The sequence below is a fragment of the Pseudopodoces humilis genome, chromosome 1, assembly GCF_049639895.1.
Source record: "Pseudopodoces humilis isolate 2021_Gansu_Grassland_sample_001 chromosome 1, ASM4963989v1, whole genome shotgun sequence".
NCBI classification, from domain to species: Eukaryota; Metazoa; Chordata; class Aves; order Passeriformes; family Paridae; genus Pseudopodoces; species Pseudopodoces humilis.
Genome location: NC_142200.1, coordinates 21,284,447 through 21,299,756, shown reverse-complemented (window position 1 = coordinate 21,299,756; position 15,310 = coordinate 21,284,447). Strand labels below are relative to the sequence as shown.

The window sequence follows — 15,310 nt, the reverse complement described above, 5'->3', positions numbered from 1 at the left end:
TTTGTTCATGGAAGATGTTGTAAAACAATGTCTTAATAGAATGATATTAGATATCTGACACTTCAAGCAAAAGTTTATAAAGATGTAAGTATACATGTAGAAACTCATATGAGTTATATGTATATATGTATGTTAGTTTAGCTGTAAGCATATCTACATATACTGTGTATAGTAATCTCTTATTTATATACTACACTGATAAGCATTGCAAAAATACCTTAATGAAATAATCTTTTTTTGAAAGTAATTAAGGACTTTAATATAGTACATTGGCAAATAGGAGCAGAGGGTTTATGATAGGTAAGTGTGCACATAATGTGGTTATAATTCAGCCACAGAAGAAAAGTAGAAGTGGAAGTATCCTTGGGTTTTATGTGACATATTAAATTTTAATTAGAAAAGACGCTTTGGTAAGCCTGCATCTGTGTATCTAGATGAAGTACTCATAACTTGAGTTATGCAGGTTTGCAGGTAAGTTTGGCTTTGACATTTATGGCATAAAGGTTTATAAGGAGTTAAACTGATCGTACTGTGGCTAGGATTTTTTTTGTCATCTAAAGTTTTTATGAAAATTATAGAATTATACATACAACTGATAACTTTAAAATACCCTGTATCATGATTTGCCATGAACCTTGGGCTTCATAATATAATTGCTCTTTTTTTCTTAATCTACATTGTTAGTAATTTATCTTTCAAAGAGCTACTGGACTGCACAGGTTGTCTATCTCCAGTATTGAATCTCTTATTTTTTAAGCCATCATATTAAAATTGCAACTCTTTAATTACATTTTAAATTAATTTTTATATATTTTTTCTACTTAAACTATATTTTATCATTCTAATGCTTGTTGGAGTATGGGATAGCTCAAAAAAAGAATACCTGTGGATAAAAAACTGCTTTTCATCATTTGGTAGAAGTATTTACCCACATGTAAGTGTGCCTATGTGCTTCCACAGAGGAAACAGGATTAGGATGACGTTCAAACTGCCACATGATGTTTCCAGAAACACAGAAAGTCACAATGCAGGGAGCACAGTCAGTATATTTAAAAACACGGATATTTAAAAATCCTTGTGTGACTATGTTAAGACTCGTATCAGTTTGATGCACTGCCACAATCATGTCCTGTGGTGACTTCCTTTATATGCAGTATATTGTTTCTTTCATCTTTTTATTGCTACTTACACCCTGATTTTGAGACTCACACACACAAAAAGGACTGTTTAGGCACTCAGTGCTTCAATATTTGTTCAGCGTGAAGTGGAGGTGTGTGGTTCTTTGCATCCTGCCTTCTTTGCCAGGAAATTTGGAAATAAAAATGTGTAGACCTGTCAACTATGTGAAATCTAGATGCGTTTTTTTTCTTATAAAACAAATACTTTGTTCAACGAATCATGAGCTTGTGTTCCTCTCACAGCAGTAAGTCTTGAGAACTGACTGTGCTTATATAGCAAGATTTCAGAATAAAGCATGACTTAAAGTGATGCGTTTTACAGCCTTACATTTCCAGAGCACTTTAGGAATCTGTATGTGTCAACACTTTTTGTTGAACAAACATAGTTTTTAAAGTGCTATTTGGATATTTATTTTAATGGTATGTAAGACACAGAAGGGATAGTTGCAGTTTCCAACTTTGTTCAGTTTGCTCTGTGAGATACGGGGTAAACATCTGGTACAAAAGCTTTTTGAGGGAGAAGGAGAAAGAAGAGAGTAGTGAGAAGACCTGCTAGGATACAAAGAATGGAGGGTGTTTGTGTACGGTGAATTCAGGAGTGAAAGAACCATGGTCTGTGCCACAGGAGGGTGCTAAAGCATGAACATGGTCCCTGGGTGGTTGCCATGGGTGGACGATCCTTGATTGTCCTTGTCCTTACATTATTGGTATTATCTAAAGTTTACAGAAAGACTTATAAAGCAAGGGATTTGCCTTCTGACTAATGAAATCAGGACTGCAGATAAAAAGCATCAGTCAAGAAAAGCTCTCTTGTAGTTTGACATGAATGCAATTGCACTTATATGAATTTATAATATTTTGAATAGTACACCTAAGGTTAGTTTTAGAAGGTGCTACAACTATCCACCTTCAAGTATATCCTGCAATCAGTATATACCATGTAAAATAAGTGTTAGTGAAACTTGAATGAGTTGATTACTTAATGACATGTTACTTGTGATTACTTTTGTCAAACTTAAATTTATAAAACATCTCACAATGTAAACTAATAGATAAAAATAATGAATAATTAATGATCTAAGAGAATATTTTTGTGAATTTAATTTCTTTTTTAACTTTTTATTTCTTGGCTGATGTTATGCAGTAGTTTTGTTACAGAACTTGTTCCATGTTTTGATTTGAAACAAGATACACTATTTTCTTCTTCTTCACTAAATGCTCCCTGAGCTTACTTTCTTGGCATTATATGAGATTAGAGGATATTTCCAAGCTTTTTTTACTTTCCCACATACATATTTTTTTCCCCAAGTTCTGTTCAATCTTTTTTCTCCATCCTGTTGTCCAGTTTTTAATTTTTTCCTGTTGCACGTGGCTGGAGTCACGGTTGAGCACAAACAGTAACAGTCCTGTCTCCCTAGCTCCTTTCAGAATGTTTGTTTTGTTCCATTGAGCACTCAGTTTCATTTCTTCTGACACTCACTTTCCTACCTTGTTTAAAACCTGTCCTTACTCTTTCATTGTAACTTTGACCAAGGATAAAATAATATTTTCCATCCAAATGGTTTGGAAGAAGGTGTTTTTGTTTTTGTTTTTTTTAATTTGATGTTAAAAGCTATCCCTTTAGTTAGTACCAAGCAAGGTGTATTTGAATTCTGACCATTCAGATTTGTGCAAGGAAGTGACATGAGCGTGGTGTTCACTGGAAAAAATAACAGATGTTGAATCCTGGTATAGAGTCCATGCTGCCTGAGAGGAGGCACACTGTATTTTAAATTAATCACTGTGATAAAATATTATATGTTATGTTATAATACAGACATCTTTTGTAAAACTGCAACATGTACAGTGTAGTGCTGACAGCTGCACTTGACTTAATATATAGCATTCTGGTGGTTTGGTGTGATAGACTGCTGGCTGTTTTAGAAGATAAATTACTGTTTATTTAGGTTTAAGTTGATGTTTCAAAAGCTTTCTTACTTGAAAAGCAGAGCATTATAAATATCAATAACTTCTCTGAAATGCTCTACACATTACAAACTGACAATAGCAAAAGAAAAGACTGATTATCAGTAGAAAACCTGTAACTACGTGTCTTCATTAAGTTTCTCTTATGTGTACTTTTTAACATTGATTAACTAGGAAGATCTTGCAGCCATTCAGCCAGCTTTGTCATTTAGTCAAATAGTTTTAAATAATGTTATTTAAATAAGATGTAATTGATAAATTACATTTGGTGCAAATCTGTTCTTCTCCATCATGGTGTCTGAAGTTTAGCTTAAAAAGAAAGAATAAAAATAAAGTATAAACTTGCAAAGTGAGTTGTTAGAAATACAGGAGAGCTGTTAATGTGCACTTGAAAATTTAAAGATAAGCATTTTGGGAAATTATATGGAAGATTTGCTTGAGACGACTAAATAATGGAGCTCTCAACTAGGCTTCTGTGTTTAGAATTTGGTCAGCTGGAAAGTAAAACTATGTAAGTTAAGAGAAATTGTGTTTCAGACAGGTATATGGAAGTATCTAACATTTGATGTACAGTTATACTCAGTAGATTTTAATTTCTTAAAGATGTTTGAATATTCATACATAGCGTTAGCACAATTACATAGTGTTACATGTGTGTTCATAGAACGCATGAAAAGCATACATGAGAAGAACTACTGGAAATGTTAGAAAATGAAGTTTTGCCTTAACAAAGCACTAAAAAAGCCATTACTATTATTTTTGTAAAGACTGTGCTTAGCTTTTGGAAAAAATAATTTTTTATTACTGTTACATTGGTGTTCCAGTTTCCTTCTGTAGATTGTATTGTATGCCGAGATGTCACTTCTTTTTCAATGAAATGTCCTGACTTCTGAATTTGCCGAATGCAAGCTGCAGTGTTTCAGTCTTCCTGTGCCTGTGGCTGAGAAATCTTTCTACTTGAACCTTCCTGTACTGGCAAAAATGTCCTGAAGAGTACTGCCTTGGGAAAAGGTCCCCATTGTGGGTTCTGTGAAGAATGGCCACAAGCACAAATTTGGCTTGGACCTATCTTGGGCTGTAAAAGAGGAAGAAAGGACTTCTAGGCTAAAATCTCTGACCCAGGTGCTTTTCAGTTGCATTGGGTTTTAATATTGAAATCTTAAGGAAAGCAGATGTGCATGGCTTTGTCATTCAGTCTTCTCTGCTTCTTCTTTTGCACTTCCCCAAGAAATTTTGAACCTACTGACTAGTTTCATACAATTTTAATGGAGAATTAGTCGCTGTAAGCATAACCTAAACACTTGAGAAAATCGATAGCAGCTGGAGGGACCCTAGTGGGTACACTCTTCCATCTGACATTGGCATGTATAATTCATTGCCATTTCATTACATCTTTGCTCTCTTTCCATCCCCAGCACCCCCCAAAAGCCAAGCACTATCCAAACACTGCTCAGTACTGCAAGGAGCGTGCTTGGATAGCAAGTTCTCCAGGCAAAGCTTTGTGCCTCAGGCCTTTCACTGTTATATATCAGAGGTTTATTGTGATGATGGAAATTTGAGAGCTGAGGATTACTCAATTTGCTGGGACCCTGCTGTAGGTCTACTACTCAGTAGTGTTTGGGATTAGGAGAAAATTTGGTCTGGACAGTATTCTACCTTTCTCTGTCTGGAGGAAGTGGGTGGCAAGGTTATGTTGTAATAAAAAGTATTACTACATCCTTGGCAGGTGCTTGGTGGACAGAGTTCTTGCACATGGGGTCTGGCTTTCTAATGAAATCCAGTAGGAAGTGTGTTAGGGGAAAGTGCCCTCTAAAGAAAGTGTGAAAATGGAGCTGAACTACAACCCACCGGAGCTGTGCAGGGAAACAAATGCCATCAATCATCTACCACCACAAAGGAAAGTGATGTCTTGGTGAAGTGTGGAGCCAGTTGAAATAATGCTGGAGACCAGTGCTAGCTCTGTGGCAGGTGGAAGAGAGTATGAGAGAGTGACTTAAATGGATCAAACTTTTGCTAATGGTTCCCAGGTGTTGTTTAATAAATCAGTGATGTGACTGAGCCATGCTTACTATGGTATTTTGATGTTGTGGTGAACACTGCAGGAACAGACTTGGTAAATGCTGGAAAAGTACTTCTCAACCATTCCAGATATTTCAAGGTACCTGCAACAAGGATGAGATTATGTCCAGCCTTTGGTACAGTGTCCTCCAAAAAACACACACAAAAAAGTAAGCAGGTGGTGTAAGAAAAGTGTATGTTTGTTGTAGTGCTGACTAATTCAGTAGCTGGACCTGAAAGGAGGAGGGTGAGATGCTCCTCTAACAGGCCCCAAATTGTGTGGTAGGCTGGATGACAGTGGAACAGAGATATGGAGATAAATTGTTTAAACTTGAAATATATGTCCTATTTTGTACTGACTTAATTTTCAAGAGCTTTTTGAAATAGGTATCCATAGTTTTATCACTGTTTATTTTATTGTGTTTGCTTGTTTCTGAACACAAGTTGGAAAAGAGAACAGAAATGTGGGCCACTTCAGTTTCTGTCTGTTCTCCAGAGTGTAATTTCTGTCACTCTTTTCTCCTAGTCCTTCAGGGTTAAACTGTTTCAGTCACTTTTCTTTCTCATTTTCAGTCACAGAGAACATATGGGCCAGAATGACCCATTTCAGCCAACGTTACCTGTTTTGTTGAAGGAGCTCACCTTTCTACTGTGTCTTTCCTCTTGACTTTCAGTCAACCTGATGTAAGATTACTGAGTTAGAGTTCTATGCACTGTGACTTTTGTGGAACAAACATTTCAGAATTGACTTTTTTTATTCCTTCCATCTTTGCTTCTACACCAATGCCAAATCTTGAATACAACTGCCAGTTGCTACTGTAATAGTTCTTATTTTGTTTTTTTTTTTTAGCTTTTAGAGCTCTAGTCATGGGTCAGACTTCACTTTGATATTAAACACAGAATAATGTTACAGAATTAACACCACCCCACCCATATTCCCCCAAGCAAAGCACTGCACAAGCTTCCTGTAACACGAGAGAATGAAATCTTGAAAAGAACTTATCCTAGGAGAAATTGCAGAAAAGTAATTTTGAAATGTTTATTTCCATTAAAAAGCACTTATATCATGGTAGGTGGCCTCATAATTTTTTAAAACTACAGTAAATATATCAGAAACTTTACTAGATGATCAGTTAACAGTTTATAATATAACTTTCTTTACACAAAAAAAAAGATATTTTTACAACTCCCCTCAAAAAGAACTTGCAAAGTCATTTTATTTTGTACTCTGTCTTGAGTGTTGAGAAATTGGGGTATATTTCTGAGAACCACTTAGTGAGAACAGCCTGCTCTATTTATCTTTGGCTGTATGACTGTATCACCATACGCTTTCAGACACTTGACAGCTCCTTTTCTTGTAAGCAAAGGAATGTTCCTTTCAAATACCCTGCTGCAGCTAATAAGCAGCTAATCAAAACAGTAGCAACATCACAGGGAGATTACGTTACCCAGAAATCAGTGGGAAGATGGTGAACGTTTTGTGGTATCAGTGCAACAGATTTTTACAAAGCTTTGTGGCTTACCCTTGAGGCTGCTGTGGCAGCTTTTTAGCCTGTCCAGAGCATTTATGTGGATTTTTAACTCGTACCTCTGTTTTGGAGCACACTGTACTGTGCTAACATAGAATTAACACAACAAGGCTTATGCTGACATTAGGAGGTGGACATAACACTCTCACCTCATCTAATGCAGGTATCTTAAATGTACCTTGTTGGTCATTGCTGCTGGTTGTTTCTGTTAATTTAACACCAGCCAAGATCATCTGCAACAAGAGGCAAATAGAGGCTGACAACTTGTTTAAATTGTTTCTTGATTGCTCCAGTTTGTCTGTTCTGCTTAACCAGATTTAAACCTTGTTTATTTGCCCTACTCTCTGCATCTCTGCCTCAAATTCCTTGGTATTTCTCCTTCATGGTCTGGGACATAATATTAAGAGTTTATTTTTGACATATTTCTACATTAAATAATACTGAAAAAAACTGGTAGGAAAAAAAAAGACTTTCCAGCATGTTCTTGTCTGCTATAGAGAAAGACAGAGCTCTGTCTCTGAGTGCTCACTCTGAGATGTGTGTTTTGAAAAGAGTTAAAATTGAGTTTTGTTGCAGTGAAAAAAAACCAGGCAGTATCAAATAGTCTTTTGAAAGTGCTAGAAGTATATACATAGAACACATAATTTCTATATGTAATACAGAATTCCTTAATTATTCTGCAATATTGGAACACAGCCTGATTTGGCTAAATTGTCTTCAATATTTTGCACTGTCATGGTTTTGAAATATACCTATATTTACATAATTTTAAAGTAAATATGTGTTAGATTATTAAATCACACCTTGCAAAAGATGTACAGATGTTATATGTGAGTCACTGGATTTTCTCTGTTTCAGTGTTATGCTTCTAGTTTGGTGTTTATTAAACAAATAATAAAATGATTTTTCTGTACTAATTTCTAAGCAGTGTTAGCCAGCAGAAATATTGTTGTGGGGTTGGAAGTGTAATATGAATCTGTTTATTTGGAGTGCATGTTAGCAGTTGTATAGCAGTGGAAAAGAACCAGATACCCTTTTGAAAGCAAGATCTTCATGATGCTTACCATTTTAGTGAAACTTGTGTATTTTAAAGATAATAATTGAAAAAAATTGTATTACTTTTTCTTTCATTTTTGCATGTAGAGGAATCTTTGTGCAATTTGGAATGGTTTCTGGTGATGATCTAGTCCAGCTTCATGCCCAAAGCAGGTCCAATTAGAATTGGTTGCTGGCAGGACTTGGCCAGCAAAGTGCTGAGTAACTCCAAGGACCGAGACTCTACCACCTCTCTGGGCAGCCAGTTTGATACTTGATCTCCCTCCAAATGATGAGAAAGAGCTTGCCCTTGCTTGGAATTGCACATTTCAGATTTGTACCATGAAAAGATGAGTGGCAACAGACACAGTCTGGCTCCCACTTCACTGTAGTGGGGTGTTTGTGGCAGTAGGATTATCCTTCTCCAGGCTGGACAGCCCTAATTTGTCTCAATCTCTCCTGAGAGCACAGGAGGTTCTCCTGAGATCACAGGGCTCCTGTGTCCTACGCACCATGGTGGTCCTCTATAGGTTTGCTTCTGGAGTATCTTGGAGAGCCCTTGACTGGGTGCAGTATTCCATACAGTGCCTCACAGGGAGCTCAAGGAGAATAATTGTGCCCCTGATTCCACCATTGCTAATACAGCCCAGCACACAGTTGGCCTTTGCAGAAAAGACATGCTGCTGACTCATGGGCAGCTTGCTGCCCCCTGGGACCCTTGGATTGGTTTCTGAAAAGCTGCTCTCGAGCACTTTGATTTTCAGTCTGCAGTTCCAGAGTATTTTTATCCTGGGTACTCCAGCACTCAGCGTTTACGTCTGAATTTCACTAAGTTCCTGACAGCCCGTTGTTGCTCTATTGGGAACAGCAAGAAGAATGACACAGACTCTCTTGGAGGTTGAACAGGAGAATTTCTCTTGGTTTATTACCTCAGACCTTTTTTATAGACCGATACGTGAAAGTACAGAAAAGTAAAACTCTTATTGGTTAGTAAACTAACACATCACCATCATTGGTCAGTGGGGTACACCAACCCTTGACCTTCTCTTGCAAGAAAACAAGAAACTGGCAAACAGCACCTGCAAGGCTGTTTTCTATCTCTGAGGATTGTTTTAATTCCTCCTTATGATTTCCCAGGCCACTTTGTCAGGTAAGACTGAGAAAGTTATGTGGCCTGCTATTCCACAGGCACTGTCCTCCCTGCTTCATAGTTAGCATCCATAGCCCATTTCTTCATCCCCTCAAGGACCCTGTCAATAGCAGTCCTGCCCATCAGTGCATCAGTTCCTCTCCCTAGGTTGGTACGATCCACAGTTTTGATGAGAGTGCACTCTATCCCATCTCCAGGTCTTTAGTATGCATGTTTAAACACTACAGGCTTGGTACTGATCCCTGAGGGATGCCACAAGTAACCAGTCATCAGCTGGACTTTGTACCCTGGTCACAACCTTTTGAGCTCAGTGGTCCAGCCACTTTTTCACTGAACTCCCACTATCCAGTTGACGTCTCACCAGTCTGAATGAGGAGACTGCCCATGTGAGGAGACTGAGTCAAAGGCCTTGCTAAAATGAGCACATCCTGAATGTTGCTTCTAGTCTTGCCACAGGCAGCCAACTGTTTGGTCATATGAGCACTGTCTGCTAGTGGGAAATAAGTCCCATTCTCCCAGGTCTTGCATCTTGCCATTTAAATAGATTTTACAGAAATATGAATGACTTGTAACGGACATTAAGCTTATTGTTTTAGAAATGATAAAGGATGATAAAAAGCAAATTTTATAGATGAAAAGGAAAAAATGGGGATGGAGAACTATCTTTTGTGTAGTAGGTAATTTGAATCAGATTGGGTTTTAAAATTTTAATTAATAATATTCATTGGTTTTAAACAGTTTCTTAGTTTTGTTTTTTTCTCTATGGAACCCAATTTTCTTTGTCTAACTTGGTTTTAGGAAAACAGAGGGACAGTATTTGCATAAATAGCCAAGTGATCTCCAAGGGACGTGCTTTTCTCGTAAGGTGTGCTTTATGCGACTTTTTGGAGGTCTTGCATGTTGAATATGATTTGTGTGTTTTTAAAAGAGAGAGTTTGTCTTTTTTAAGGAGAAAATTATTTTGAATTTGGAAAGCATAATGAACAAAGGAAAGAATAATGAACAAAGATTATAAACTCCACTTATTAGGAAAGATCAAAATAAACCTGTTATGTGTTCAGGTATTGTCAATTGTAATTTGCTTTAAACCTTGCAATAATGGTTTTAAATTGCAGTAGAAAATTGACTGAGGAACTTGGATATAACTTTATTAGCCTAGGTGCCTTTACCGTTACTTACGACTTGCATAGTTCTAGAACTAGCCATAGTGCTTCATAAAAAACATTTCAGCTGACTACTGGATCTGACACATCTGCAAAATGTGAAAAAGGATCCTGGTTGTGCAAAATTGTATTTGTCATATTTGCAGAACAACACCCCAAAACAGTACCTCTTGTTCAAATTTAAGTTTTCTAGACTTTACTTATGATACGAGCTAGTGGGAAAAGATACTTTTGTAAATGAGTTATCTTACTTAAAATCATCTCTCTAGATATATCATGAGTATTTTTAGTTTTCCACTGCTGTGGCTATTGTTTGGAATCACTATCATTAATGATAAAATGAATGGAGGTATATCAAATTTCATACCACAACTATGGTTATTAGCACTTTTAGAATGTAACTCCCTTCCCACCACCATTCCAATTTTGAGTTCAACTTTTAAATGTTTTTCATCTGGTGTGAGGTGGATTTATGGGAGTGCAGTAATTTTAGTGCTTTTTGGCTGGGTGTTTTTGATGACATCACTGTGATCTAGACACAGCGTGTGACTCTACTTGGTTCCAGTTTTAAATAGTTTCATAATTATGCTAGTTTTGGCAGTTTCCTTGGAACTTTCCCCATCCCTTTAATGAACATGTTTTACTTCTGGGCTTATGAGACAACCACATGTTTGAGAAATTAATAGTGTGCTCTTAAAGTTAACATTGAGCAGAAATGTGCAGATACAGAAACGTTCTGGATATATGTATACTTAGGATTGTAACTTTTTTAAGTTCATGGCCACTCTTATCATCAGTAATCGAAGAATACATTTGGCTTACAAAATATCAGTAACTGTTGTGAAAAATGTGTGTATTTTCATACTCAAAAAACCCAAAACCAACCCCTGAAGCCCCCAAAAGTATTTTTGATAATTGTGTATTATAAGGAAATTAATAGATATTATCCCAGATTAAAAAAAACCCAACAAAACACCCTTTCTTCAAATGCTAGTCAGGTTGAATTCTTCTTGTATGTGTACTCTGTTACTTCATATGCATTAAGTCACACAGGTATATTTCTGAGATAATTTTTTTTTGTGTTTTGGCACTATTTTGGAACACGTACATTTTTTACTTGTGTTTAGGTCCAGCTTGCTGTAAATGATTTACAGCCATTTTCCATTGAAACAGACGTGTAGCTCAGGGAAATATAATAAGCTTATTTGTATATAATGTGTTTATAGGTTGAGATTTGAGACTTTGTTTCAAAATTAAGGATTCTCATCCCCTTTCCTTTGAAAAACCAAACCCCCTCAAAAGCCAGTGCTAGTGTTTATTCCTAGATCTCTGAAAGTGGTAAAAGCTTAAACCACTCTTACTTAATCTTTGCTCATAATACTCAAAAATACTGCATAAATTTTGTGAAGTTTTGAGAACATATATTTAGCATAATTGTAGCATTATGTAGATAGAAAAGTTAGACTTTAATGTAATCAGTCTTGACAGAGTTAACACTTCAGAAAAAGAACTTCTCCATTCCCTTCTCCCCCTTCTCTTTATTTTGTAGCTGACATAAATATTAAAAGTCAAGTGTAATGTGATCCTATTAGACCAAATCATTGAATAGTTGCAGCACAGCATTCTGTGCAATCCTTGAGTGAGCTTGGGGAAAAAGGAAATGTGGTAATTGAGCTTGGGCTTTTCTGCAAGTTCAAAACAAAAATAGTTGTGTAGTGACTTACCTGAAAAAATATTTCTATGCTACATGTGATCTAGTTTCCAAGAAAGAGTATAGCTCAAAGTTATTTCAGAAATTTTAGATTAAGAGTGTGTGATCTAGGTTTTCTCAGTAAACAGGAGAGGTGGGAAAATACATCTTGATGAGGTGGCTTCCGTCATGCTGGGCTCAGTGAAAGCTTGAAGCCCTTGTTTTATCTCTGTCAAGTATGCCATAAAGAGAGGGGTGGTTTTCTAATGAAATTGCTCCATAGTTCGAAGTTCAGAGAGAGTCTTGCAGGAAACATGCATTCCTCGATGGAAAGTATGAGAAGCTTGTCAGAGATGAGAAACAAATGCCTTCTAAACAGAGCTGATTCTCAACACCCATTATGGGGGTTTTATGAACTTGAATGAGACTTTCCTGTATGACTAAAATGGCCAAATATCCATAAATTAAAAAACATCCAACAGCTTGCTTTCTAATACTATATTAATAAATGGAAAGTCTCAAATCCTTTATGATAACTCATCCTTCTTTTAGAAGCTATCATCTAGTCTTCTAATATATCAATATGGCTGTCTTATGCAATTGCTCCAAATGAGTTAAAGCTTCTGTCTTAATCTTATTTTTCCCTGACTAAAATTATATTGCTTTTCTTTCTTTTTCTTAGTGAAATGGTATTTTCATTTTATCAGAGAATTTCTCTGTTTTGTTGTTCTAAATACAATGGAAGGAACAAAATGTCTTCAGTTATTTTTGAAGTTGTAGACTTGCATTTGAAATGTATCATTGCATGCATTAATTTTCTTTATGGAAAAAAAAATCCACATCAAAAAGCAAGTAATATGAAGATTCCCTTTTGTAACTTCTCTGAGATTATTAGAAATACCAGGCAGCACGTGGGGAAACACGTGATCTGTCCCATACAAAAACCCAGCACAGTTTAAGCTGCTTGCTTTTGGTGTTAGGAAGACTTAAGAATATTATAACTCATACTGTATTACTTGACATTTGTTCCCCAAAGCTTCTTTCTTGTGAACAAATTGTGTGGTATGATTAGTGGCATGACCCAGAAAGCATTTTTCACTTTTTCTGCAAGAGACTATGTCTATCAAAGTAATTTGGCTTAGGTCAAAAGCTGAGTTTGCATCCTCTTCAACCTGTTCTTTTAATACATTTACAAGAATATTTGCATTACTTCTCTTGGCTTTCTTAAAATTGGGCCTTGTAGTTCAACTGTCATTCTGGAATGTAATAGGAATACTACTGGTATATTTAAAATCCTAGATTCAGCTAATTAAGGTTTTCTTGTCTCTGCAAATCTCATCTTGAAAGGCTTATATCATATTCTGGAATTACAAGCCACGTTTCTGCATCTGAGTTCCGTAATGTTGAATGAGCTATGTTGAAGCTCAAGAGAAGCAGGTGCCCTCAGTTAATTTATCTTTTCTGGGGTCATGTTTTACTGTTATAGAAGTCTGCAAAAATATTTTGCTTTATGAATCACTTTCAATTAGTGGTATTAGGAAGGATGTGAGTCTGACATCTTGGAATCATGTGAGGTGGTTTCATGAGTAGGCATATAAGCTCATACAATTAGGTAGTTTCTCATACTTGTTTTGGTAATCTGCAGGGCTCTGTCTCTGAAGAATGTTTCAGCAGAAATGGAGCTAGAAGAAATATGTTCAGTTGAAATAAATATTTAAATGATAGGTTTCTTTTTTAAACTAAAGTTAGTGAAAGTATTAATTTTATGTTGTCCAGCTAATTTTGTGTCAACTTCTGTAGTATGGGATTGAATTGATGGAAAAATAGTAACAGATTTTACAGAACCTTTACTAAGTTCTCCCCACATTTATTTTCTTTCTGTTTGGTTGACTTCATTGCTTTCTTTTCCTCTAGCAGGAAGATCACGAAAGTTGTGGTTCCAGTTCAACAAACCGCAGTACCACAGAAAGCATGAAATCAGCAGTAAAATCACGACGAGTTCAGCAGTCTGCTTCTCCTGACCCTGATTTACCTCCAGGTAATCCATAATTTCAGAAACTGATTAGTTATTTTTCTGTAACTGAAATACAGACTTTTATTCAGATGACCACAGTGTCTAAGTTACATTATTATGTTTTTGTCTACATACAAATCATAAAGGTTAGTGAAATACTTGTATATTAGAAAATACCAAAATCACAATAAAATGTAGTTTAATGCTGATAACCTTTCTTTCCATTTCATCAAATTCTTAAATTCACATAACTCATTTATAGTTCAAGGTAGCATCATAGAATCATAGAATGACTTGGATTGGAAGGGACCTTAAAAATCACCTAGTATCAGCCCCCAGCTGTGGTGGTACACCATAACAGGTGTCTCAACTCAAAGCGCCATCCAGCCTGGCCTTGAAAAGGCTCTTTTGAGCCTCAAAAGAAAGAATTTCTTTGTATTATCTAATCTAATCTAAACCTGCCCTCTTTCAGTTTTAAACCATTATCCCTTGTCCTGTCTGTACATGCTCTTGTGAAAAGCCCCTCTCCAGGACAACATTCTTGTAGACTCCCTTTAGGTACTGGAAGGCTGCTGTAAAGTTTTTCTGGAGACTTCTCTTTTCCAGGCTGAAAACCCAAACTGTCTCATGTTTTACTAATGTTTTTTATTGAGCCCTGTATCTACAGGAAGAGATTTTCACCCATTTTTTTTCCCCTGGATATGGAATTTGAATGTGAATGTGGAATTTGTATACTGAACTTAGAGATATTTCATAATATAAAAGTGCCTAAGGATATATGTATCTGGTTACTCTTGCCTCTGAGTTTGGATATGAGGTGTTTCATGCAGAAAACTAAAATTGGAGAGTACTGGAATGAATTGCAAGTTTGCCTTGTTGGGTCATGTAATTTTGGATAGGTTAAAACTATTATAGTTTTGTGTAAAGCTTTCTTGCTGTCTTTTGTTATCAGATACTTGACTTTATATTTGACTTGAATCAAAGGACATCATTGACATTTAGTGTGTGTAATACGATGTGGTACATGCTATCATCTTGCTTTGAAATGGTTACTTGAGGAGCCAGGGCTGGAGTGTCTCAGAGTTTAGCAATCTAATAAACTCCTGGGGCTTGGAATTGTGGGAAACCATTTCCTACCATGGACAGCGCTTCAGTTGTAGCAGCTCTGTGGAATTTGGTTCTTTGGGTTACATCTGCAAAAAACAAAAAGTCAAAGGCTACCCAAAAATTGTATGAATATATTTCCTTTGGTGACATCTGGTAGGATTTTTGTAAGTTACCTTCTTGTGGTGAAATTATATCAGTATGGTTGTATTGTTGTAAATTACGAAGTTGTAAATACAGGTGGCTTTGGTTTTGAGTGGATAAATAGTACTGTTTAGTATAGAGGTCCTGTGTGGTAAAATGTCTGAAGATTTAATTTGTGCATCCTGAATTTTAGTAAGATGTGGAGTCATCTGCTTAGAGAGTTTTTTTTGGTATTTTTAAAAAATTTTTATTTTGTTGGGTTTTTTTATTCTTTTTTTTT

General features: G+C 36.2%; 1 protein-coding gene across 5 annotated transcripts in view; it reads left to right on the top strand.

The window, feature by feature from the left end:
- The window catches only part of VPS13B (vacuolar protein sorting 13 homolog B), a 423,329-nt gene that overhangs the window by 31,890 nt on the left and 376,129 nt on the right, over positions 1–15,310 (top strand). For 4 of the 5 annotated variants that reach the window (XM_088066031.1, XM_088066072.1, XM_088065896.1 and 1 more), the window contains exon 4: positions 13,683–13,806. In XM_088066031.1, coding sequence (XP_087922157.1) covers positions 13,683–13,806 — 124 coding nt within the window. The remainder of the gene's footprint in view (positions 1–13,682; positions 13,807–15,310) is intronic. The other variant, XM_088065985.1, reaches the window with a different exon arrangement.